General features: G+C 41.4%; 1 protein-coding gene across 4 annotated transcripts in view; it reads right to left on the reverse strand.

Moving 5' to 3' along the window:
• Window positions 1–27736, reverse strand: part of FSTL5 (follistatin like 5) — a 300362-nt gene that overhangs the window by 14567 nt on the left and 258059 nt on the right. For all 4 annotated transcript variants that reach the window (XM_060278679.1, XM_060278681.1, XM_035112814.2 and 1 more), the window contains 3 exons: window positions 18912–19061; window positions 11567–11674; window positions 8297–8421 (listed from right to left, as the gene is read on the reverse strand). In XM_060278679.1, coding sequence (XP_060134662.1) covers window positions 8297–8421; window positions 11567–11674; window positions 18912–19061 — 383 coding nt within the window. The remainder of the gene's footprint in view (window positions 1–8296; window positions 8422–11566; window positions 11675–18911; window positions 19062–27736) is intronic.

The following is a 27736-nucleotide window of genomic DNA, read 5'->3' on the forward strand; positions in this document are numbered from 1 at the left end:
CTTGTGTGCACACATCTCAGGAGGTATTTTGTCCTACTCCTCTTTGCAGATCCTCCCCAAGTCAGTAAGATTTCAAGGCTGATGTGTTGCTACTCAAACCCTCAGCTCCCTCCACAGATTTTCGATGATCCCTAGCTAGCAGGACCAGTGGTTGGGGAAGATGGGAATTGTAGTCCAAAACATCTGGAGGGCCGCAGGTTTGACATGCCTGGATTAAGGTCTGGAGACTGGCTAGGCCACTCCAGGACCTTAATGTGCTTCTTCCTGAGCCACTCCTTTGTTGCATTGTCATGCTGGAATACCCATCCTCAACCCATTTTCAATGCCCTGGCTGAGGGAAGGAGGTGCTCAGATTTGACAATACATGGTCCCATCCATCGCCCCTTCAATGCGGTGATGGTGTCCTGTTCCCTTAGCAGAAAAACACCCCCAAAGCATAATGTGTCCCCCTCCATGTTTGATGGTGGGGATGATGTTCTTGGGGTCGTAGGCAGCATTCCTCCTCCTCCAAACACGGAGAGTTGAGTTGATGTCAAAGAGCTCGATTTTGGTCTCATCTGACCACAACACTTTCACCCAGTTCTCCTCTGGGTCATTCAGATGTGCAATGGCAAACTGCAGACAGGCCTGTACATGTGCTGTCTTGAGCAAGGGAACCTTGCGGGCTCTGCATGATCTCAGTCCTTCACGGTGTAGTGTGTTACCAACTTTTTTCATGGTGACTATGGTCCCAGCTGCCCTGAAATAATTGACAAGTTCCCCCCATGTAGTTCTGGGCTGCTTCATCACTGTTCTCCTAATCATTGCAACTCCACGAGATGAGATCTTTCATGGAGCCCCAGACCGAGGGAGGTTGACAGTTATTTTGTGTTTCTTACATTTGCGAATTATTGCACCAACTGTTGTCACCTTTTCACCAAGCTGCTTTGCAATAGTCTTGTAGCCCAGTTCAGCCTTGTGCAGGTCTCCAATCTTGTCCCTGACAACCTTGGACAATTCTTTGGTCTTGGTCATGGTGGATAGTTTGGAATCTGCTGGATTGATTGCTTCTGTAGACAGGTGTCTTTTGTACAGGTACTGTAACGAGCTGGGATTACAGGTAAGACCTCTCCCTTACAGCAGGTGCTTCTAATCTCAGCTCGTTACATACAGTGAAGATACCAGGTAGCCTGACATCTGGCTGGTTGATAGGGGATCAAATACTTATTTCACTCATTATAATGCACTTCAATCTCTGACTTTTGTCTTCTGGGTTTCTGGGGTTTTCCTGTTGTTACTCTGTTTCTCACAGCTACAATAAACCTACCATTAAAATTATGGACTGGTCATTTCTTCATCAGAGGGCAAACGGGCAAATTTAGCAGGGGATCAAATACTTTCCCCCCTCACTGTACATGAGTAGATCCTAACCTGTGCTTCCAATGATGTGGATGAAACCAATCAAACTAAGTCAAGTTAAATTTTGCACAGCAGTTTTAGCTTAAAATGGTTTTAAGATTAAGAAGATTAAAATTCCAATTTGGTCACATGCATTTCCCCCCCCCTTGTTTGATAAAGATTATGAACAGCTTTGGGTCTGATTACTTTTCAGCTAATGTATATGCAAATGAGCGGTGGTTCTATCAGTTAAAATCAAAGTGTGGAGGGAGCATGTTTCTTGTAGAAGCTGAAAATAGATTTGCTTTTAAAAAATCCTACAAATAATACAAGTATTGAATTGTTCTTTGTTTTTAAGGAAATAATTTTGTTATGGATTGCACTATGATTATTATAAATCTTGTTTAAAATCCATGTTAAGGAATATAATTGTAACTAGGGCTTCCAGCAGCATATATATTGATGGTATGATTATGAACTATATAAAATTTCAGCATTGCTACTGGAGTTTCATTTTGTGATGTATCTGACATATCTATGATTAATTAGAAGAGTTTTAAATGCAAGGTGCCTGCTGATTTCAGGATGGCATGGGTAATGTGTTGCCTGGTGGGTATTATATGCCATAGTTGAATGCATTTTGAGTCTTAGCATGCTGTATGGTTATTCAGACATAAAGCTGCATGCAACTTTCTCAGACACAGAGAACTGAGTCAGGTGATGAATTCATTGATTTGGAATAATGGGATATAGTTCACTAGTAGTGCATAAAAATTCCCATTACAGTATAAGCTAATTGAATCACTGATATATTTTCAGATAGGAGGAGAACAGCATCTCAGCTAAGTTACCGCTATCATGGAGACTCAGCCACCACTTGTACTCACAACTTTGGGAATTGCCAGTCTGTTCTGTTTCTGCTTGGCCAAAGAATGATCAATGAACCTTTTAAAGCACAAGTAATGACACCAACCACTAATTAGACTGGCCATGTTCTGGACAAATCAAAGGACGGACTTGGCCTAAATCTCCAAAGCCTTACCCCATCAATAAAGATTAGAACTGGGACTTTGAAGGGCATAGCCAAGGTATTGTAAGTCAGTGATCGTCACTAGTTGAAAAGCAAACCTTTCTACCAAACGCTGGACACCTTTTCCTGGTTTTCCTCCCTTGCCATTGAGAAGATGTCTTAAGAGACGCAGGACTGCTACTGTTCTGTGTAGCTTTGATTCTTCCACCTCTCGACATTCAATGTAACACATGATGTGATGTTCTTTTGTCATGCATTTGCCTGCCCTCACCAGTCAATGAGGCAAAGCAAGAATGGGCGACACATAGTATTATCATTTGATACATATGTTGCATTGCCATAAATGTCACGAGGAAGGAAATAACAAAGAAAAGTGGGACAGTGGCAGTTTTGTGTTTCTTTTTAGTTTTAAAGTGAACTACTGCAGCTGTCCCTTAAATGTTTTTGCAGTCTAACCCAAGGGAAGGAATATCTCCTGAGAGTAGTAGGCTGTCTCTCTGCATCAGCAAATATCCCACCAGCTTCCAGAGTGTGATAAATATAGAAGATAGTGTAAAATTTAAAGTATGGCTTCTGATTCGCTTTTGCACGCTGAGAAGATTGTTAGCCTGGTGTTATTTCTTTTCCTTCATTGCTCAAGGGAGGACCGCAAATGCCATGAAGCTTAGCCGAATTGTGGCATATTTGCAGCTGCATTTTTGGGAACCATTTTCTGTGAATGCATTGATTTGCAAACATATAAAAACTGGGTTGAGACCAAACCAGCTACCTAGTCTAGCATTCTCTTTCCTACAGGAGCCAGCCAAAGGACATGGGAAGGGTACGGAGACAATGCTATTGTCAACTACCCAGCTTCTGAAATTATAATAAAAACTAGTGTAATTCAGCCCGTTAAATAAACAGGCGCTAGAACATCCCGGGGTTCAGAGAAGTGCTTGCGCAGCGCTTCTCCGAACCCCGGGACCTGTCCTTCCTGTCGGCGGCAGGGAGACAGGCACGAAGGAGGAGAAAGCAGCCCTTTCTTCTCCTTCCTTCCTCTCCCCCAGCCGCCGACAGGAAGGAGACATCCCGGGGTTTGGAGAAGCGCTTGCGCAGCAGGGCAGCGGGCGCCCAGGAGAAGGCTGTGATTCGGTCTCTTTCTGCGGCAGCGGCAAAGGAAGCAGCCTCCTCCTCGCGCAGTGAGGCGCTTGTCCGGCCGAGAGCGGCGGTTGGCAGAGGGGTGAGGGTGGGGAGAGTGCGCACGCCAGTGTGCGTTCCAAGTCTCTGCGTCCAATCCCTGTGTCCGTGGGGCACATGCACAGTAGTGCAAACCCAGGGACACAGGGAATACTGGACGCAGAGACACTTGCACTTTATTATATAGGATGTGGAAAACATAGCTTTCCTGACATAAGCAATCTTAGTTATCCAAAGTATGACTCACTAGTGTCTGACATACAAGGATTTGGAATATTGTGGCAACAGACTGCTGTCTAGGAAACCATCTGCAGAAAATATTGTAATCTGGCAGCAATAGGGTAGCTGCAAGAAAAACTATGGAGGAGGCAGCATATAATAGAGTTAGCAGCATCCTAAGCATTCCATCTAACCTCATTAACTTATATCTCCAGTATAGCAGCCACAAAAAAGAGAAGTGTAGGAATACTGTAGCCCAACCATTAATTTGTGTTTCTTGGTCATAGCTTCCAAGACTCTGGGTTACAGGAAACAGGGTGCACTATACCATCCCGAGGAGTCCATCCTGTTTCTTCTGGGCCTTTCCGTTCATCCCCTGAAGTCTAGAATTCAGGAACAAAGAAAGTTGAGTGGTGCAGGAACACAAAGTCCTACCCTATATCAGTGGAAGGACATCTGGTCTATAGGTAGAAAGCCCCTGGCTCAGTCTTCAGCATCTCTGTGCAGGGCTGGGAAGGTCACCTGTCTGAAACCCTGAAGAAGCACTGCCCATCAGTGAGGAACATTCTGAGGCAGATGGACCAATAATCCAATGCAATATATTGCACCTGTCTATATTTTCCAACTCTCCTTTATCTGTCACATTTAAAGACTTTGAAAATGTTTGAAGGAATTAAAACCAGAATAGCTTCTGATTGAATATTGCCCCTATGTCTATTAGCACTTCAGACAAAGAGAGCTATTTCAAAGACAGAATAATTAATTCTATTTAATTTTTGGGCTAACACACCAGTAGGTTGATTGTTCATTCTTGCACATGTGAAGGCAGGTAATGTGTGATGTTTATAACACCTGCTAGAAAGGTTAAAGCAGCCAAAGACTGGGAATGAATATTTTACAATTATTTCATTTAACATTGCTTTGAAACATTGTATAATATTATAATTAGAGCCTTTAATTTATTCCAATTATCTTACTTTTCTTAATTTTATGAACTGTGGAGCTAAAATAATCAGCCCTTCTGCTCCATAGACTTCTAAATATCTCTCTTTTGATATTCTCTCTCTCATTCCTCACAGAAATTTAATGCCTGTCTAGAGACACATGCGGGGACAATTAAGGGCCCTATTCTTGCTACCTTTGACAAAGCTTTGCTGAATTAAATGTATTATTGCCACCAAGATAAAATGCAGGTTGAAGTTAAGCGATGCTTCAATACTGAGAGAAAGTTTGGGAAACTATGCCATTTTTTTCATTTTATTTGTTGTATTTAATTTCATCTACTACCCCTGCTATGGCTTATTTTATGACTACGTCTTGAAATAGGAGAAACAGGGTACCTCACTCACTAGTGTTGGGTTTAAAAGGAGTGTGCACCAGTAGAAGACTGATAGCTGTATCTGTCACTTCAGGGAGCAGCCCAATCTGTCCAGAGTCACTCTGTGGTCTGGTCAACTCAATATGTATTTGCATGAGTGGCTTGGATGGAAGCAAGAACTCAATTCAAGAGGCAGTCTGATATGGGGAAAAATTGACCAGGTCACAAACTCTAAATTTCATTACTACTACTACTACTATTACTACCACCACCCAGAGTTCACCAGTGCATCTCAGGGCAGGTTATAATAATTCAAAATTAGAAATAGTTAAAATAGATTACCATCATCACAGGAGTAAGATGGTCCCTGAAAACCAGGGCCGGCCCAAAGGCAAGGCTGGGTGGCGCAATGCGCCAGGCCGTGGGGGGCGCGCGCTGTGCCCGCCAGACAGCCGCACTGGGAAACGGGGCCGGGGGGGGTGCCGGAGGGATCTTCGCACCACAGCGCCAGGGCGCCAGATATGCTTAAGACGGCCCTGCTGAAAACACATGTCTGAGTTGTCAAGGCCAAGCTAAGGAGCATAAATCCTGTTAAAACAGATTCCTTCTCCATCCCTAGGTTGCAATATCATGTTTGCTTCCTAATGTCCCTTCTGTGCTGGCATTGCTGTTGAGCATTTTCACCAAAGACAGCTACTTTTAAATTCTATATGTGTCTACTCAGAAGTAGGTCCCATCAAGTTCAATGAGATTACAGCCTTTAAACCCTTTCTTGACACAATACTTAGATTTTTTTTCATTTTTATTTAAACCAGCACTCCAGGTTTTTAAACCAAGGCACAATTAATTAGTGAACGTTGAATTCCTTAGTGGACAAATTAAAATACAGTATGTTTCTCTAGAGGTGGAGGGGGGAGGGAGAAACAGGTCTGTGCAGGCTTATAATTTAATTTCTGGTTTATTTTAATATGCTGTCAAAGGCTACTTAAAAAATTGATCTAAAACCAAAATTCTTTATAATGTTCAAATAAGTTCATTGGGAGTGAACATTTTTGTGTAAAGCTGATGTTGAGGTCAAAAGCTTACATGCCTGACAGGAATGAAAACTGAGCTCATGTATTTGAACTAACTTTCAGAAGAATCATTGGAAGGAATAAACATAAGGACTAAAACTCTCTAGGTGAGGCAAAGAAGGAGATATGATGCAGTTGCACTGCGTAGCCCCAGGACTGAAGTACTTTCCCTATTGTGTGTTCTTAACAGCAGTAACACACCAGAGCACATAGAAGTATCCTCTATGGCTGGGGTTTAAACAGGTCTGCAGAGAACTAGGGACTTGACCACAAGTTCTATATTGCTAACTCTGTGCCGTGCTCTGTTTTCTTTAGAACTAGGGATTCCTAGTTTGGAGAGAGGGCGTTTACTGCTTTTTCTAGCTAACCCTGTTTCTGACCTTAAGCAAAGTTTTGTTTTCTAAGAAGAGCTGTGTTTGGATACTTGCCCCTTTTTGTTTTTCAGGGTTAATGTTCCCCTGGATCATTTCCTGTCCCTTCTGCTGACGACTAGTGCAACATAAATGTATTTGCCGTATGTTTATATATATATATATATACCTCTGAGTAACAAGCAACTAACAAGTCAAACAAACAAACAGTAGCCACAAAAGTATAAAAGTTGCATAAAACTGTCAACTAGGACTAGCACGGCATCTCAAAAGCTAGAGAAAGTAAACGAAAAAGGTCTTTGCGTGGCCATGTTTAGATTTTTAATTATTGCAAAAAGCACTGCATGTCCACCTATGTAGACATGCTAAACCAGAGATAGGGAACCGCAAGCTTGCAGCAGGCCTACTTAAGGCAATCAAGCATCCCCATTTGACCCATCAGGCCATTTTGGCTAAGCCAAGCCCACCTGCCAATCACCTGACATCATATATGACATCACGTGTGAGCAGGTAAAAAGGCTTGTTAAGGTTTGAGTACGTGGAATCCTGTGAGAATCCAAGAACCACCAAGTCCAGTGGGCACACAGATGAATGCCCCAAAATTGTATGCCAACGTCTCACAAGGAGATGGCAGAAGTGAGCAAGGTGCCCTCAGACTAGATATTTATTTATGAATGCCTATTTATGTGGCTTATATCCTGCCCTTTAACCCCAAGGCTTTTCGGGCAATTTATGACAATTCAGTAAAACAAAAACAACACCATGTTGTAAAATCAGGCCATTCAAAAGTACCGGTAATTAAAAACCATATAATCAGTATACATTTTAAAACAGTGGGCCAACAGTTTATCAGAGAGACACACGTTCATAAATCAGCTACCCCCTAGCTCTAGAGATAATTCCAGCCCAAGAAAGGTGTATTCTGTCTGTGGAAACTGATTTTTTTAAAAAATAAAATAAAATAACAGTGTCTAAGGATAGGATGCAAGTGGGCTGTGAAAGAAAGGTGGAGCTCATAAGATCAGAGGACTGAGAGGGCATCGTATTTGAATATAGGACTACAGTCACACCTTGGTTTTCGAACAGCTTAGTTCTTGAATGTTTTGGCTCCCACATGCCGCAAACCTGTTCTGGTGACCATTCCAGTTTGCGAACTATTTTTGGAAGCCAAACGTCTAACGGGGCTTCTGTGGCTTCTGATTAGCTGCAGGAGCTTCCTGCAGCCTATCAGAAGCTGCACTTTGGTTTTCGAACGTTTTGGAAGTCGAACGGACTTCCGGAATGAATTCTGTTCAACTTCCAAGGTACAACTGCACAGGGAAACCTATCCCAAAACCCAGGGAAAGAATGAATGTGACATTGGAGGAGAGGAACTGGGCAGAATGGTAAAAGAGCTGTGGGCTTCTGCAGGAGCATTCAAGCCCAGAAGAGGGATATGTTATATTTAACAAGCACGGTCTAGTGGATATACTTAAACTTGGATCAGGGAGATATAGTTTCAAATCTCTGGCCAACCATGAAATTAACCAAGTGACTCTCCCTTGGCTAACCTTCATTCCTCATAATGTTGTTAAGAAAAGAAAAGAAACACACACACAGCTCCCTGAGTTCTTTATAGGAAGGATGGGATGGTGATGATAAGAATAAGAATAAGAATAATCCAATAAGTAAGTAAGAAATTTCTGTACAAACCCTTGGCTCCAGAACTCTTACTAGTTTGTGTGTCACTTACCTTATGTGAGTGATGAGGAGGGTTGTAGATGGAATGAAAAAGTCATCCACTCTGTCAAACTGCTTCCCCACTGGCTGAGTATGAATAGTATGATGAGAAATACTCCCACTGGCCTGGGTTATCACCTGGAGGATGTATTGTGGAGGACAATTATTCACATTGTCTTTAAAATCTAATTTGAATCAATTACATTTGATATGTTAAAGGCAAGGCTACCAACAACTCATTCCAATACTTGGCTCAAACAAAGTTACTGCAATTGATGCAGTTGTTGTCGTCATTTTGAAAGTATATGTTTCTAAATACCCAGCTTATTTGTTCTTTTGCATGTGGTTCAAACCCTCAATTAGAAATAAGAATGAAGTGGGTTGTATAGCAAAAAAAGTCTAGGAGATCAACATATATTCAGCTTTTTAGGTTTATTACAAAGAGTTTATGAACTTCCTCTGAGAAATCCTAACTCTTCCACTGTCTTTTTCTTCCCTCAGAATGATTCAGAATTATTCTTCCCTCAGAATTATTCAGAACCTACCTGGTACTTTCAGGTAGGTACATTCAAATTTCACTTTCAGTGATAGTGTAAACTCTGCTCAAAATTTGTGTTGACAGGACAAAAATATGTAGCCTGATAACATGATAGACAGCCTTTAATTCAGCAACAATATTATCATCAGGTTTTTTTTAATACATTAAAGAAATCTGTAAAATAAGATGAATGTGGATCTATCCCTTAGCACAAATGAAATATATACATTTCTGAAACTGTAGTATTGTAGCATGTTTCCTGGCTCCTGTGACCATGGAAATAAGGAGCTGACATTTTATGTTTGCCCAAGTGCATTTGTACCTGGAGACAGCTTGGACTAATAGTGCATGTACAGAGAAATATTATATGAGCAATCCTTACATTTTGATGCAAACAATAAAAATTTAAATACCAGTGCTTAAAACTAAATCCAATAGTTTCTACTGAAGTAAGCAAATAACACATTGCAGTCTTATAAATCTGTGTAGAAACAAGGATACGCAGAGTGGTTGCACAGATTTAGCCGAAGTCCGGAATATTGGTCCTGATATAATGCTAAGGCCAATCCTATTATAACAGTTTACTGCAGTATACAAAATACAACAAATACACAATACCCAATTCCTTTTTAACCCAAAGAGTTGAAGAGGGCAAACAGTCATCTGCTGCCCCCCATTCCCCACTTCTCTACCTATTACTTTTCCACTAACAACTTTGGATAGCACTGTTACCTCAGTCAGAGATGGTGGCTGATATAATTGCCATGGTGCTGGGCCAGATCCTCAACTTCAGTGGTTATGGCATTACACAGACCTAGCAATCCCTGCACAGCAACCCAAGATTTGGGCTGCCAGGTTAGAAATTAATAGAGTTCCATCCAAATTAAAGCATGTATTTGATATAAGGAAATCAATCTTCTTGCCCATTTTGCCCTGAAGTTCATATAAATATTTTGAAGTAATTTTCAATAATAGTGCATCTAGTGGAATGCTTAAAGCTCACTGGAGACTGCAATCAGCTACCGAGTCATAATCAATAGCAATATATGTCAGCCTGCATTTGAAAATATGTCTCCCTGCGAAAACAAGCTGATTCTTTCAATGCAATCCCATTATCAGTTTGATAGTTCTGATCCTTTTTGAAACAAATGATTCAAAAATAACCAACTTCAGCAAATAACATTCACAGGCAATCCAAATTATGCTCAGGCTCTAATAAAGAAGGGATGTGAAGCATTGCACAGCTCCTGCATTCAGGGGAATGCACATTTGTCTGTATTTGCTACAACTTAATGATTCCTGGAGATTTACTGGTTTCATGCAGTCAGGAATCATTATGAACAAAGCAGCTCTGATGAAAAAATTACTGTTTATTCTATATATTTAAAAATATGTAACTATTGGTGCTTATAGGAAGGCATTTTTCCTTGAGCAGTGGCTAGACAGACATCTGTAGGGGATGCTTCTACTATAGGTTTCCTGCATCAAACAGAGGTGGACAGGAGAGCCTACAAGGCTCCATTCCATTCTAATTCTACAGTTCTGTGTACACATGTGGTCATCTCTTTAAAATTCTCCTGCTGGTAAGGTACCTTTGGGCATCACAGTAATAGCTTAATGTCACTTTTCTAGAGGTACATTCCACAGCACCAGCGGCGGAGGAAGGGGTGTGTGGTGGGTGCGGTTCGCCCTGGGTATCACCACTGATGGGGTGACAAAATGCCAGGCGGCACTCACTGTGGGGCCTGCAGCGTGTCTGAGCCACGCGTCTCTCCTGGGAGAGAACCGGTGGCTTGGGTGTGCGCAGGCCCCGCGCTGCCCAAATGGTCCGCCCGCTGTCTCCCCCCCCCAGCTGTAGGGTGGCTGAGTGGGAGGAGGCAGGCAGACTCCGGAGGCCCCATGGTGCACCCTGCCCCTATGGATGGCTCACCCCAACCTCGTCCCACCCCAATAGGTGGCTTGCCCAGCCCCTGGGCGCACCACCCCAGGCCCATGAGCGGCTTCCATTGCAGGTCATTTCACTGGATCTTTCCACCTGATCATCAACTATGAACCTCACCAATGCTCATGTGTTAGGACCTATCAATACAGAATCCTTAAATATTACAGCAGATCTGCCTGATGAACCCATACAAAATGCTATTTCTATTTACTTCATTTTGTTTTCACGCCTTCCCCTTCCACTGAAGGGAGCCTGGGAGGGTGCACAACAATAAAAAAATGCAACAATAAAAAAATGTATTTCCAGATTTGTAAGTAGGGTTGGATTCTGTTCCCTGTCTCCAACCTGTTACCCATGGCTTCTGCTCCACAACTAGAAGACACAAAATCTTTGTTGTGATTTATCTCTAGATACTTGGAAGCCATTTTGATGTGCTTATGTGTGAAATACCACCAGAAATAGTACTGGGGGCTCCGTCTTCTGCACGTAACTACCAAAGTAAGAGAAATGCAGTCCAAACAGGAGTTTAAAATCTGTGTTTGTTTAGATTTAATTCAAAATGTTGACATTATTCAACTGTGGGGCGGTGTCAACTGGGGATATAGTTTATAAGTATCCCACTGCAGGTTTTCTACATTTTGAGCACGTACAAATGAAGGAAATTTCTTACTACTGTAAGTCTTATTGCTGACAAGATAGCTTTAAAAATTCATTGATAACTGCTGTTGGGAAGCATCTATGTGCATCAAAGGATTCTACAGTGAGTTTGGCTATACCTAAAACAATGAAATAAAAATACTCACCTGTAGTGTAGGAGAATTCTTATCCAAACTTCCCCAGCTGAGCACCCATACCTGATCATGCGATTTGTCGTAGTGAAGTTTGACTGGAATGGGATCTGTACTTACTGCCTAAAGAATATGAAGAAACAAGGAAACAACCAGCTTTTCTTTAATGTTATAGTACAGTGGAACCTCGGTTTATGAACACCTCGGTTTATGAATTTTCGGTTTATGAACGGCGCAGACCCATCTGGAACGGATTAATTCATTTTCCATTACTTTCAATGGGAAAGTTTGCTTCAGTTTATGAACGCTTCATTTTATGAACAGACTTCCGGAACCAATTACACCCATGCTTCAGTTTATGAACGCTTCAGTTTAAGTACTCTGTGGACCCGTCTGGAACGGATTAATCCACTTTCCATTACTGTCAATGGGAAAGTTTGCTTCAGTTTATGAACGCTTACTCCGCGGACCGTCTGGAACGGATTAATTCACTTTCCATTACTTTCAATGGGAAAGTTCGCTTCAGTTTATGAACGCTTCAGTTTATGAACAGACTTCAGGAACCAATTGTGTTCATAAACCGAGGTACCACTGTAATGTAAATATTGCACAGGTTTGGAGTGAAAATTAGACCCCAGTGAAGCCTTCAATTGTTGATGTCATTCTAATTAATCTGAAGCTAGAGCACACCTGCTTAAACACCTTTGCTCATTATTTGAACAACGTGACATGGATATACGTTCCGTCTCCACCTAATTAAGCTGTATGCCGCAACAAAGCTATTAAAATGCTTGAAACAAAAGTGGTAAGGCAGAAAACTATTTATTTACCCTTCTTCCTAGATTGTATGCTTCTTGGTTTATCGGTGAACATCTTTTTCCTTTTGTTAAAAGTTGCAAATGAAGAAAAAAAAGGTGGAATATACTATCCATGGATTCATTGAAGTGATCCATTTCCTTTTTAATAGCAAATTGAAGAATTTCAACTAGCAAAAATAAATCTGCAAAAATTATTCACTGTGACCAGAGAAGGAAACTGTGATTGTTCTATGTGTATATTACAGTATTCGATCATAGCTTTCATGTAAGTTTTAACAAAACAAAACTAATATATTTCACTCAAACAATTTTGTGCATCTGCTTTGCAAAGTAGAAGAAGCACGCAGAGAGAGGTAGGACAAGAAAAAAGTCTTCACTGGGTGCTTACAGAATTACAGAAACAAACACAGCAGCAGCTTGATATAAATGGAGTAAGTGTGTTTAAAGGTAAAGGTAAAGGTACCCCTGAGTGTTAGGTCCAGCCGCAGACGACTCTGGGGTTGCAGCGCTCATCTCACTCTATAGGCCGAGGGAGCCAGCGTTTGTCTGCAGACAGCTTCCGGGTCATGTGGCCAGCATGACTAAGTTGCTTCTGGCGAACCAGAGCAGCACACGGAAATGCCATTTACCTTTCTGCAGGAGCGGTACCTATTTATCCACTTGCACTTTGACGTGCTTTCGAACTGCTAGGTGGGCAGGAGCTGGGACCGAACTATGGGAGCTCACTCTGTCGCGGGGATTCGAATCGCCGACCTTCTGATCGGCAAGCCCTAGGCTCTGTGGTTTAGACCTCAAAAGGGCCAAGTATGCAGTTTGGGAATCATCCTGGGCTTGGCATTTTTGACCGAGGCATAGGTATCATCAGTAACCAAGAGTGCTTTTTACCAATTTCAGCTGGTATGCCAACTGTATCTCCAACTATCTGTAGAAGGCACCATTGATGCACTACATTATTGCAATGCACTCTAAAGATGGCCCAGAAGCTTCAACTGGAGCAGAATGTGGCAGCCGTAGCACTTGTCAGAACCAGGTTTTCTTCATATATTACACCTATTCTACACTAGTTATGCTGGCTGCCTATTCACTTTTGGACCTTTTAAAAATAAAGGTATTGACCTTTAAAGCTCAAAAAAAGAAAAAGAAAAAGGAATGGGCTATCAGAAAGACCACCTACAGTTATCTGTACCTGCCCAGGGCCCTCTCTGCAGTAGCCCTGCTGTCTCTGAAATGCTCCTCTCAGGGAAATACATAGGGCACATTCTCTCCTGACATTTAGGAATGCCTGAAAGACACACACACACACACACACACCTGCCACCTACCCTGCATTCAGGTGACTATATGCTTCTTAAGAATTGTTCTATCTGTTGCTACCATCTGAATGCTGCTAATAGTTTTTACAGCCATTTTAAATATTGAAATTGTAATGATGTAGTATTATACTGATGTGTACCTGCCTTCAGAGGGTATACAGTGGTACCCCGCAAGATGAACGCCTCACGCAACGGAAAAATCGCAAAACGAAAGCGTTTTGCGTTTTTTTGGACGACTCGTAAAATGAAGCCGTCTATGGCCGTGCTTCGCAAAACGAAGCAGCCTCGCGAGGGGAAGGGAAGCCACCGCCGTCGCACTACCGCTTACCTTTAGGACTCCACTGGTGACGTCCACAGCTGCCACTTCTGCCTCCTCTGTGGCTCCGGCCTTGCCCTCCTCGGCAGCCATGGTGGCCTCCGCGGCTCCTCCCTGGTGGGCTGGCGGGATCTGGCAGGAGCAGCAGCGGGGCTTGCCAGGCGGCCCTTGGCGGGAACAGTGGAGGCTGAAGGAGCGGAGGCTGCGGCGGGAGGAGACCCCTGGCCCTCCTGCTGCTTCCCCCTCCCCAGAGCCTTGAAAACTTCCGGGTGAGTCGGTGCCTTTTTTTTTGCACCCCCCCCAATAGGAATGCATTGATTCAATTTCAATGCATTCCTATGGGAAACCACACTTCGCAAGACAAAATTATCACCCCACAAAATGACTTGTGGAATGAATTAATTTCATCTTGCGAGGTACCACTGTATATACTAAAAAGCAGGTTAGAACAATCAATTAAATAATACTAATCCTTGCCACTATTTTTATTGTGGCAGGTAACTGTGTCAGAATCTGGTCCATTGAAAGGAGACCATTTAGAGAACATTTTAGTACTGTAGTTTCTTTTTTGGATGTTGTGCTTGCCCTCCATTGTAATTTCTCTATTGCTGTCAATGAACTAACTCCATTATCAGGGCTGCATTTGTATTTTTGTTTTAAAAGGAGCCCCTCTATCTCTTTGTTCTGTTTTGTTTGTTGGTCTTTCTATCACGAAACTGTGAAGCACAGCTTGTTTATCAGTTTGACAAGAAGAGTACCAGCTGGCTAATTAAGTGGATCTAATTTAAAGTAATGATGTAGATCCTCAAGATAATGTGCTAATGGCTGGCAGAGACCACTGGTGATGCTTAACTATACACCTGAGGTGTTGCAAAAAACTCCAGCTTCCTGTAAAGCCAAAGCCGTTTTTTCTCCTTGAGCAGACAAACTCCAGGACAATTGTTTACTACTGGGTTACCTTTCTTTTTTTATGCTGCTAGATAACACCTGCAATAGTCTTTCATGCCTGAACCAACTGTTGTGATACTGCAAATTGTGCATGTTTGAAACAACATCTTCTTGTTGGCTCAACCACTGGAAAGAAATCGAAGGGAATCAAACTAGACGACTTGGGTCAAACCCATTGAAACTGAAAATGCAGATCTAAATAGTTCCACTTAGAGCACAATTCTTCTATTAGTCTGTGTGCTAGGTCTGCTTCTCACTTTATTTCCGAAATGTCCCTTGTATCTGAGATGTTCTATTACATGGGATATTAACTGCGTGGGTGCCATGGATGTATAAATGCTTCTATGTAAGATGAGAAATCACTGAAGCTAGATTTGTTCATTGTACTGGCGTGCTTAAAATTGCCTCTGCCCAATCTGTTAAGTAACTGCACACCAAACTTCCTCACCCAGCAGGTGCAATGTGAGATCAGGATGCTGAAAAGGTGATGTGGCACGATCAACCAGCGCATTGCATGTGTTTCTGCTGGTCCCTTCCCTTAGTTCCTGTGGGGGAGGCTGGGTATCAATCAGGTACAGGATTGTATTCCAACAACATGTTTTTCCATGCATGCAATTATAGCTTGACAAGATCACCTCTTGTGGCACCATCTAGACTTGTTTACCAAGAAAGGTATGCAATTTTTCTCGAGTAAATAGAGAGCAAAAGATATCCACCTTCTGAATAATGTGCATATTTGACTTCTTGCACCTTCCTATGCTAAGACATCTTAGTGATGTGGAAAGAAAAAATAAATAGTTCCATCAAAGAGGACTGGCTAAGAATCTAAATGCCTCCCATATTTAAAGATTTATGTCTAAATGCAAGAGAAAAATAACTCCTGGGGCTTGCAAAAAGAATACAGTAGCATATCATTATGGGATAAGAGAGCAGGATTGTTTCTATGATATTACAAGCATTGCTGAGCCAACTCTTTCCCTAAAAACTGCCAAAGTACTTCATATTAGTTATACTTCAGTGCTGAAATCTCTACTGTAAAATGACAGAGATAAATTGATATTTCTTTCATGGCTGGCAACTTTTTGTGGGAACTTTATACATTATATTTTGTCACCCTGGCTAAAAATCTTACAAGCCTCTTTCCGTTTTCTCACAGGATTTTTATCAAGGGTAAAAAAACCTGTAATGTAGTTTAATATTTCAGTTTATTAAAGGAATTTCCTTCTTGCAGAAATGTGTGAGAATCAATGTAACAGAAATGGTACCGGGGGTCCTCTTTAAATGAGAATAAACTTTGTTATAATGTTAATATTAGAAGGGTTGTGTCTTGGACTTGGTGGGCAATGTTTCTGGACTCACAACAGGGTACACCAGCCTGCCTACTACATTCCTCTGCACAAGAGTCCGTTCTGTTGCAGAGAGACCCCCCCCCAGGAGCAGCTTTTGGGAGGGGGTTGGCAAGAGGCCTAAATGTGTAGTGGGAATTGTCTTGCACAACTAGAAACACTTTCCACTAAGGCTTCATTTCCCCACTAAAAGAATTATGGGCACTGCAGTTTGTTGTTGTTAATTAAATTTATATACTACCCTTTATCAAAAGTTCCCAGGGTAGTGTTTAACATTAAAACATATTTTACGCAGCATAATGATAATAATAAAAACAATACAAAGCATAGTGACAGACAGCATAATAATAAAATAATCATAATAAGAGTCCCCTTACACACACCTTTAACAGGCCATAAATTATTTAATCGCCAAAGGCCTGGGGAAAGAGGAATGTTTTTGCCTGGTGCCTAAAGACAGGCAATGATAGCACCAGACGAGGCTTTCTGGGGAGAACATTCCACAAATGGGGAGCCGCCACAAAAAAAGGCCTGTTCTCTTGTTGTCACCCTCTGAACCTCTCAGGTAGGGAGGACATAGAAAAGGGCCTCAGATGACAAATGCAGGGTCTGGGTTGGTTTGTATGAAGGTATGAAGGCCCTAAGCCATGTAAGGCTTTATAGATCAATGCCAGCTCTTTGAATTGGGCCTGGAAACTAATTGGTGTTGCTGAGAATTGTAACTCTGTGAGTTACAATTCTTTGGCGGAAAGAATATGCTTCAAATGTATTTTGAAAGCACAGTGTGTATGCAGTCTAAGGCAAAGCATATACAGTGGTACCTCGGGTTAAGAACTTAATTTGTTCTGGAGGTCCGTTCTTAACCTGAAACTGTTCTTAACCTCATGTCCCACTTTAGCTAATGGGGCCTCCTGCTGCCACTGCACCAATGCCGCGCGATTTCTGTTCTCATCCTGAAGCAAAGTTCTTAACCTGAGGTACTATTTCTGGGTTAGCGGAGTCTGTAACCTGAAGCGTCTGTAACCTGAAGCGTCTGTAACCCGAGGTACCACTGTACTGGATACAACACATTACAATGGCCATCCAAAGTAGTTGTGGACTGCATAGGGAAATCCAGGTTCTAGCAAGCATGAACATGATGTTTCATTCAGACAAGCCAGGTGTGGAGAACATCAGCCCCAGGGCTGAATGCAGCTCTCCAGGCCCACGTGGCCATGGGACGACTCCTCAAGCCACACACCACAACTTCCTCTGGTGCTTTTACATGGCCATATTGTGTCAATGATTGGTGAAAATGGTTCTTGCCTGCCTGGTTGATGACTCTGGAGGGATATGTATGAGGTGGTGTAAAAGCTTGCAGAGATGTTAAAATTTTGGTATTTTGTATGTCTGAAATTTAGCCTCTGGTACATAGGTGAAGAGTAGCATCCCTTCTTCCAACCACTTTTTTTTTGTCTCTCCCAGGCTCCACAGCATGTGACCCTTGGAAGCTTGCCCTCTAGGCAATGTGGCCCTCAGGCTGAAAAAGGAGAAGTGCTGTGAACCCTCTTGCTGTGAACTACCTGTGCTTTAGAAATGTCCCTGAAACTCATAAACTGGACCCACCTTGAATACTAGGTGAGCATTGCTACCCACAAATTCTTCTCTTGCTTGGATTTGACAAGACAGAAATGTGACAAACAAAAATAATGCCTATTATTGATTAGCTGCATTACATTCTGAGAAATGCAGGTGAACTATGCAGTCTTCCAGCTGCTTCCCCAACTATAATTCTGTGCTTAAAAATGAACAGAACCTTTCTTTTGTATTTTATTGAACGCTATGATGACGGCGTTCTAGGATTGATTTAAAATAAATTATAGTTATCTTTCTTTTAACCTGTCATATTGATACACGATAAAAAAAGAAAGAAACCATGAGCACTGGTGTACAAGCATTTGCTGTATATTAGAGTCTGTTATATTATAAAGAAGTCTAGGGTACTGGGAATATTGGCAAGGATTAAAATTTTAATAGCAGCCGTGCCTGACACTTTCAATCACTTTCAAATTTTATTTCTTCTTATGAAGATGACAACAGATTTTTTTAGCAACTGTATTATGCCTATTCATGAAGTGAAGCACAGCTGCTTGCAGGAAAGTCACATTTATATTTTAGTAAGTGCAAATCTTATGATCTTGAAATGAATTTTAAGACACTTCTTTGTGTTCTGAAACAGAGTGCTGACATGATTTTGTTCTCAAGAGAAAGGTGAAAATTCTTGTCTGAATCTCTGTTTTTGGCTAACCCTTTTCACAGATAAAAAGCGTCTAAAACTTAAACTGTATGTCATGGCCTGTTGAGAGAAAGAATAAGTAATAGGCCTCAATCCAACATTTTGCTCTACCTTATACATTGGACCCTCGGGTTACGTTACCTTCGGGTAATGCAATCCTCGGGTTGCGAACGAGGCACCCCCATTAGAAGCTCAGTCGCGCCATGCGCGTGTGCAGAAGGGCGCCTCCGGTTACGAAGTTTTCGGGATACGGCTGGGCCTCCGGAACGGATCCCGTTCGTAAGTGGAGGTAGCATTGTACAGCAAACGAAAGAAAAGAGTTCTTACCTAGGAAGAACACTTACCTGAACAACTTTTTGTGACTGCACATCAACAATCAGCACTCGGTCTAAGGTGGGTTGGGTTACATATATAAACTTGTCTTTTACATTAACGGCAGATGCCCAGACACACTGCTGGACTTCTTCCCCCTCAGCTTTAGGGCAAACTTCATCCTAGAATGAAGGAGAAAGGAAGATGACAAATCACTCTAAGACCACAATAATTCTAAAGGGTGCTCATAACAACTCTGCCACATTTCTGCATGACTCAAATGCAAGCTCAAAATATGCCAGAAGAACAGGCAAAGCCTGAACTATTTCAGGAACTAACTGTACTAGCTTCAAATCGTGAATTCAGTTTCATCCAAGAACATTCAGCCACCTCCCCCCTCAAAAAAAATTAGCTTGTCTCTTGAAGTTATTTATCTAATGTAGGTTAAATTATATGCCTGTCTAGCATAATGGACGATGTGCTAGTTGTAAAACCTCCAAGGTTTTCTATGATGCCATTTATGTACAGAGGTGCCTTAGTCCCCGCCAGAACCACTTTTGTGTTCTGTTTTAAAGTAATCAGATTATGTGAAAGATCATCTGATCATCTGAGACTTTGGAGAGCTGCTCTGAGTCATAATAGACATCAATGAGTTAAACAGAAAAAGAGCCTGACGTTATATATTCAGCTTCCTGTGTCCCAGGAATAAACAGAGTATTGTGCATGGCATGAAATGCACTTTCTAGAATCCTGTCCCTTTAATTTCTAGAATCTGTGACAGAAAATATCATACACCTGTAATATTCTAGGAGCAGATAACAACAACAACAACAACAACAACAACAACAATTAATAATAATAATTAATAATAATAATAATTAAGGTATCTGAAGAAGTGTGCATGCGCACGAAAGCTCATACCTATGACAAACTTAGTTGGTTTCTAAGGTGCTACTGGAAGGATTTAATTTTATTTAATTAATAAAAATTAATTAATAAAATTTAATTTTGTTTTGACTGCGTCAGACCAACACAGCTACCTACCTGTAACAAATAATAATAATAATAATAATAATAATAATAATAATAATAATAATAATACACCGCCCAGCCACTCTGGGTGGCTCCCACCAGAATACTACTACTACTACTACTACTACTACTACTACAGCAGCGATAAAAGTACTCACAAAAGCTCACAGTATAGTGGTACCTCTGGTTATGAACTTCATTCGTTCCGGAGGTCCGGACTTACGAAGTTGGCAAACCCGGAAGTATTTTTGCCGTGCGCATGGTCTATGCATGCGCAGAAGTGCAAAATCGTGCTTCGCGCATGTGCAAAATGGACGCTTCGACATCCGAAGGTTTTGACTTACGAAGAGCGCCGCGGAACGAATCGCCTTCATAAGTCGAGATACCACTGTACTAGTATCCCAGTAGCAGCATTACTGCTGCTTACCAGGAGGAGGAGCCAGTGGTGATCTGGGCTTATGCACAAGCACCACTGGGACTTCTGGAGCGGCTCGGCTGGTGCATAGATTGTCAGCAACAACAATGCTGTTTCTGATTTTTGTGACTCTGGCCCACTGTGTGAGCCATTCTTTTGATGCAGTGTAAAACAGTGTTCTCGAAGCTACGAACATGAGTCTGACCAAACTGCGGGAGGCAGTGGAAGACAGGAGTGCCTGGCGTGCTCTGGTCCGTGGGGTCACGAAGAGTCGGATATGACTAAATGACTAAACAACAACAAAAACAGTGCCCTTAATTCCCATTCCCTGGAACTGAGCCAGGAGGATACCTGGGCCCCGTCACTGCAGATTTTCAGTTGCTATATAGAGAAGAGAAATGACCAAAACTTAACCATTATTGTCAGGGGTTGTTGTGGCTACTCTTGAGTAACGACCCTCCACACCTGCTTGTCTTTCAGATGTTTTTATTAGTGCATATTACTTACAGTGCCAAGCATAGCTGCCAAGTTTTCCCTTTTCTCGCGAGGAAGCCTATTCAGCATAAGGGAAAATCCCTTTAAAAAAGGGAGAACTTGGCAGCTATGGTGCCAAGTGTCCATAAAACATGTCTGCCTCAGTCTGAGTCAGAATCTCGCAATGTTTGCTTTCTGTTCCGCGCCCAACATACCGTAACAGCCTGGGAACTGTGAAGCGCCTCCCCCTGCTCCGACGGAGAGCCGTTCACCTCAATCCTGGCATGGGGGGGGGATGGCCTTCCAACTGACTGTCTGCTGGTCCCTTCTTCCCCTTCACTCTCTCCCTCCCCTTGGAGCAAGGGCTGTCTGCCTTGGCTCTCCCTTTCTGTTTCCCGGCTCTTGTAATCTGATCCTGTGCTTGACTTACTGCTTGAGGAGGAGCTCGACCTGATTTGGGGGGGGGGGGTTGTACCCTATAAGCCTTCCCCCTTACAATTATCATTTGTGAAAGTCTATTCTGGTCTATTCCAGATGCTCTAAAGGATTTGTATGAACACAGGGTTATTAATCTGGCAGCTGATATGTGGACTGTAATGTCTTCTGAAAATCCACAGGCGTTATGTAGCCGTAACAACACAAAAGGCAAATGGCCAGCAACTATGTGTGAATAGAAGGCATGTAGATCTTCCAGACTGCTATTTATCAGTGGATATGAAGTAAATCCACCAGTACTACAAAATTAACTGTGTGCCAAACATTCTAACACTTCAAAGAATGCTTGAAGAATATTCATACTCCAGTTCTGAAAATTGCTTGGACCAGAAATGTGTCACATATGCCAAGATTTCTCTTCATCTTTTCTTCATCTTATTACTTGGGACAGCTCATCAAAACAAGATTTTAGCATATATCTGATGCTTATTCCTGACCTAATATCGTCTATTTGACACATCATAGCAGGCTGCTGTAGAAATACTTATGGTGTGTCAGAGGATGATGACTTCAAGTGAGGAATAAACAGCAGGCACTGATGAGCTGCTAAGCAAATATCTTGTTTCTTTGTGCAGAGGTTTCTTTGAAATGAAAAATAGAGGAAAAAACAGCACCTGTGACATGCAGAGGGATTGAATACCAGAAAGCACATTTTTAAGAGGCACATGCTATAATTTATCTGAGCATTCTGTGGCATCTCTGTTTGATGGTTTTTCTTTAGTACACAGTATAGGCACTGTCTGAATCTTCACATGTCAGAGTGGAACAGAAATCAATTTCTGAGTCCTGCTTAGAATGTATCCACTTACAAGGAAGGTTAGCAGTCATTATTTGTTGCTCAGAATTTATTAAATCTTAGGGGGAAATGTGTCTGTTTGAAACCACTCTATAATACTTTGGAACATTAAAAAAGGGTTTCTCTGAATTGACCAACTTTGAGCAAAAGAGTACTTGCCGATACTAAAATTAAGGTTCAATTTCCTATTAATGCTTAATATGATTCTGTTAATGCTGTGCTAAATCTTGCCATTCAAATTCTCGAAAGTTGGGTTCCCCTATGGAGGAGGTTTTCATTTTCCTGCCTCTTATTCCCTGAGGGGTATATGGGGTATTAGGGGTAGTACTACTGGTATGTGACATGTTGTGTTCCTTCTGAGGTAGTTTGTCCATATTTGGTCTCCATTCTTCACTCAGCTCTCAAGAGCTGTCTCTCCTAGGAGCTGTTAGCATGTGATGATGGCCACACCCTGAGAAACAACTTCAAAAGGTTGGCTAAACCAACTGAAGTTAGCTGATGGGTCTCAAACCCTCCATGAGTTCCCCTGCATGCAAAGACAGGCTTTGGCAGATTGAGCGGACAAGACCAATAGTGGGTCCAACAGTCGAGAAGATGGTTTCTGCATGTACTGTAAAGCGAACTGAGGGGTAGATGGGGCTCGTCAACCTTGAGAAGAAGGAAATCTCTGTTCCTAAGTCTTAGCTGCCTTGCAGCTAAACTCATTCCAAGGGAAAATCCATACCCTCTGCTTTGTGGAACATACTTAGGAGGATAAAAGGCTAAGCAGTAAAGCCTGCACAAATCTGGAGCGGAGTCCCTAAGACAGTTAGATGGCATCTTGTATGCCTCCTTCCAGCAACTCCTGTAGCCAAGTTGGTGCTAAACATATTGCTCTGTTTTCCTTTGGACCATATCAGAGGGGCCAAGAGTGGGGTACTGTCATCTAGGCAGCCCAGGACTGCCATACACACTGTCCAGGCTAGCACATCGAAGAGGCAACAGCAAAAACAAGGCAGGAGGCAGCAGTTATAAGCAGGTGCTGTGATTCTCCAGCGTGGCCAGAGGCACACACCATTGTCTCTTGAGATTGATGGATGCCAACATTAAAGCAGGGTGATTTGCCTCCCTGGAGAGGGAATTTTACATAGATGGACCACTGTCAATAACACCATTTCTTGATCCTGCCAATCTGACAGATTTTGAGTGTAAGCCTGCAAGCAGGGACTCTGACGTCTGATGCTAAGGACTGAGCAAGTACGTATGGCTACAGGTGGTCCTTCAAATAATGTGATCCCAAACTATTCAGGACTATTTAAGGGTCACCAATTGGGACTGGAAACAACCAGGCAGCCACATTGAAGGTATTACATGTTCAAATCACTTGACCACACAAGCATCCATCTAGCTGAATTCAACTTGTTTGACCTCATCCTGCCAAAGCTACAGGGTTGTTTTTGTAACATTCCCTTGAAAAGCTTAAACAAATGAAAAATGAAGGCACTCTATGGATAAATTGGGCAGATCCATCACAGATCACTATACTCAAATGTAAAGTTATTGAAGACACCTCGCTCACTGTGGCCTCAGCTGGGACAAATACCGTATTATGTATATTCAGTTATTTGTATAGCATGCTGAAATATGTACATATATGTTTTTGATATCACAATTTTAAGTATATCTGCTGTTAAATATTAACTTAGCCAAATGATACTTTCATTCCTAAGCAAAAAATTTCTCCTCAGTTATTTTTAAGCTATGAGATCCATTAATCTGACTATAGCTGATGCCAGAAATAGTTTGATAGATGGGAACAGAAAGCAGAATGAAGTATTTTCTGTTTTAGAAATGACTTTTAAAATTTTTTTATATAAGGTTAAGCTTAGCATTCTCTTCTTTACCTTCAAATGCAAAGCTCCATTAAGAATTTCCCCAGTGGTCAGATAATGGGATAAAACAATTTTCTCTTAAATATAGGAACAAATTCTCTTTTTAATTAAAAAGTGATTGATGCACCTTTTTCCAATTTAGGTTCCTTATAAGAGGAACATCTGATAATATCCAATAAAAATGTTAATTTATTTCACTGCTTTTTGACACTTTCCTAAGCAGAAAGTGATTCAGTCTAATTCAAACCAGCAGATGGAATAAAGCAAAATATTTGGTGATTTTGGAGGGTCGTTTCTGAGATAGAATGAGATCTACAAAGAAAATTGATTTGCAAAATTCAGTTGTATGGGATGCCATATTCAAGCTATCTAGTCAGTATAAAAACGGCCTCTTATTTCAGTAGATCCTGAGTCAATCCAAATTTTATTAATTAGCTGAGATACATGTAAATAATTTGTTACATGACTGATCTGCAAGAAACTTTGAAAGTTTTGTTTCTAAATAATATAAATTAGGTTTGGAGAGAAAGCAGAATTGGCCAAGGATATCTAGTAAGCTCTGAAGATGAGAAAGGACTGTTACTTAATTTTCTGAGCTAACATTTTAACAACTGACCAAGTACAAGTTTGCTTATTTATTTCTTCATTTAAAAGTTCATGTTTCTATCTCAGTTCAACAGAGCATCCCTGTGCAAATAAACAGCTATGCTTTATTTCAAATATGCTTAAGTCCAATGTATAGTGTTTGATTCCTACATCAGACAATCAATGAACCTTTGTAATGTTCACAAGCAAAGCTAAACCACGATTTAGTGCTAAGGAAGAAGCCTTAGTCAGCTTTGGGCTTGCATGCTGTCTCCTCCACTATATATAGCGGTGATGATATTGGAAGCTTAATTTCTGCTTTCAAACAACCTTGTTCTTTGTTACTCTTGAACTTGGTTTAGGATCATGGCAAGTTAGCAAACCATTGTTGAAATAACCAAAGTTTGGAAGCTATGGGGAATTATAATTAGTTTAAAAGTGGAAGCTGCTAGATCTAAAGGTGAACTTCTGCAGGTGAAAGATACCTTCAACTCATAAGAAGGCTGCTTTACAGCGTTGCATGAAAAATAATGATGAAACAAATGCTAAAGATGTTGTTCTCCTTGTGCAAGAGATTCCATGAAAGCTTGTGGAAATTCTAGCTGGTCAAGATTCATGAGAAGTTTTGTAGAACCTGCCCATATATCTTGCACCAACTCTTGGGCAAGCATTTGCGGAATATGGCTAGCAGTTGCTTTACTTGTACTCACTTGTTTCTTTTTATCGAGCCTGAAGTTCTTAATAGACAAGACACTTCAGAGCAGTGGTTCCCACAGTGGGCAGTACCGCTCCCTAGAGGGGCAGTAAGATTACCTATGGAGTGCTAAGAAGTGCTGCAGGGGGGGGGCACTGGAGCTGTAATTGACTATCAGACTTTTAAAAATGTTGTCACTGAATCAAGTTCATTAAATTAAATGGTATTAATTGGATTTTGAATAAATGTGCAATTAATTGCCACTCTTTTGAATTTTGCTGTGGTATTATCTTCCTTAGTGGGTCATGCAAATCACTATTCTGAATAATGCTTTTTTACAGGTTAGAGAGTCCTGGAGATGAGTTTATGGAACCAAGGGGTTTATGGGCGGTGGCTCAAAAAAAAGGGGGGGGAACCGCTGCTTTGGGGCAACCAATGCCATAAACACATTGACAAATTAAATTAGTAAGAATGAGGACTCTAAAAAGCTTGAAAGCCTCTCAGTACTTGCATCTAGGGAAACTGTCACGTCAAAACGCTATGCATTTAATGTGGTATGTAGTAATAGATACTTAGCTCAAAAGCAGCTTGAAATCCACACTCATGAGCCAGTCTATGCAGCAGAAATATATGTATTAAAATAATGCATAATCCAATGAGCTGGAAACATACTTTCCTCCTCCATGGACGGAATTCTATTGAGGATTTTTTTTAAACAACATAGCATTGTTGCCTGAAGGCATGTTGTATTCAAAGCAATGAGTAGAAAAATATTTTTCCCTTGCTATGTAATTCAAGTTATGGAGCAGCAGCAGATTTATAGGCACTATGCAGGAAGGCATAAAAATAATAATAAAATCCTAACCAGTAAAGTTGCATGGCCAAAAGAAGTGGGGGGGGGGGGTAGGCAGAAAATAATTTTGCATGGCAGGCAGAAAATAAATTTGCATGGCTGTTTTCCAACTGCAAGGGCAGAGTAGTTTAAACATACTACTTGTGGTGTATGTCCTTTTTCAGATTTTGCCCCATTCAAGTGTTCAGTCTAAATGTGCAAAGGGGCAAACAGGAATGCATCATAAGAGTTGGAAAGACACTGTATTAAACTTGAGGCATGGGTTGGATATAAGTACCTTTGAAATGTCTATCAACTACTGTGAATTTTACACTCTATTTTCTGAGGGCTATCCCCAAATATGCTCTGATCTCAAAACCAACCAACCAACAAACTGCTTAAAATTCACTCAGTGAATTAGATGTTCTTCTGATACAGAATTTAAAAAAACTTTCTTGTGATAAGTTGTTCATCCTCACAAATGAAAAAAAAACCACACATGTGCAATAGACTACAGAATTCATGACGCAATGTGACTATGGTGAAAATACCAAGATCCTTTCATTGAAGTGAGAGTCTGATGATACTGAAGGAAAGAGAGCACAGATCAAGCTGCCTAAAAACTCAGGCAGAGGATTATCTAAAGGAAAATGGAATTCTGCCTGTGTAATTTGCACACACCTACACACTTCCTTGCTTCATGAACTGAATCTTTCCCTCTCCTAAATTTTATCTCTGGTATTGGGAAGAGGCTTTAAATATGGAGACGAAAAATAAACCTAATATATTTTACATTATAATTACCGTACTTCTCTTCACTATTCATCACTCAACTTATCATTAATTCTGAAATGCTACACAGAATACTTTTACATTTCACTGTTCTCATTTTCAGCTTCCTTCGGTAAATTTTTCAGATACTTCTTAAATTATCAGCTTTTAAATTAACCGTCCATACGAGAGAGAAAAAGGGTCTTTGACTTATTTTTAGTGATGTTGAACTAATTTTAGTTAAGCAGCACAAATCAAAGCTTGATTAGCTACTGAAAGTATAATTACATGCAGTAAAAATTTATCTTGTTGTTGAGCACTGCATATATCTGTATATCTGTATATATTTTTTAACTTTGGCAGTTATCATTACAGAAGCAAATCTAGCCCAAGGGTTTTGTTTTGTGTGGATTTTAGAAGAGTAGAAACATAGGAATATGTGAGTAGGGATGTAGGTAACCCACAGTTATATTTGCATGAATGCCAGAGGGATAGCTGTATTGGCCAGCTGTAGCGAAAACCACAAAGAAATCAGTGGCACCTTAAAGACTAACCAAGTTATTGTGGCATGAAGTTTAATGGAGTAAGGTCCACTTACTAGATGAGATTCTGTCTTTATCTACACCTTTACCTGTCTGTCTTTGTGTTCGTCTATCACAGGGGTCAGCAACCTAAGGCCCATGGGCCGGAGGTAACCTACGGAGGTCATCTGAACGGCCCATGAGCTGCTCCCGAACCGAGTTGCCTGCTCGCGTGCTGCGCTAAATCAGCGCAGCGCGGCGTGGGGACTGGCTTCCACAGTGCTGGAAATAGCATCTGCATAGACGCAGATGCCAAAAATCATGGGCAGGCGCGCTCACACACCCACATGAGCCGGCCCATGGAGGGATCT

This window comes from Zootoca vivipara, chromosome 9 (assembly GCF_963506605.1).
Source record: "Zootoca vivipara chromosome 9, rZooViv1.1, whole genome shotgun sequence".
Lineage (NCBI taxonomy): Eukaryota > Metazoa > Chordata > Lepidosauria > Squamata > Lacertidae > Zootoca > Zootoca vivipara.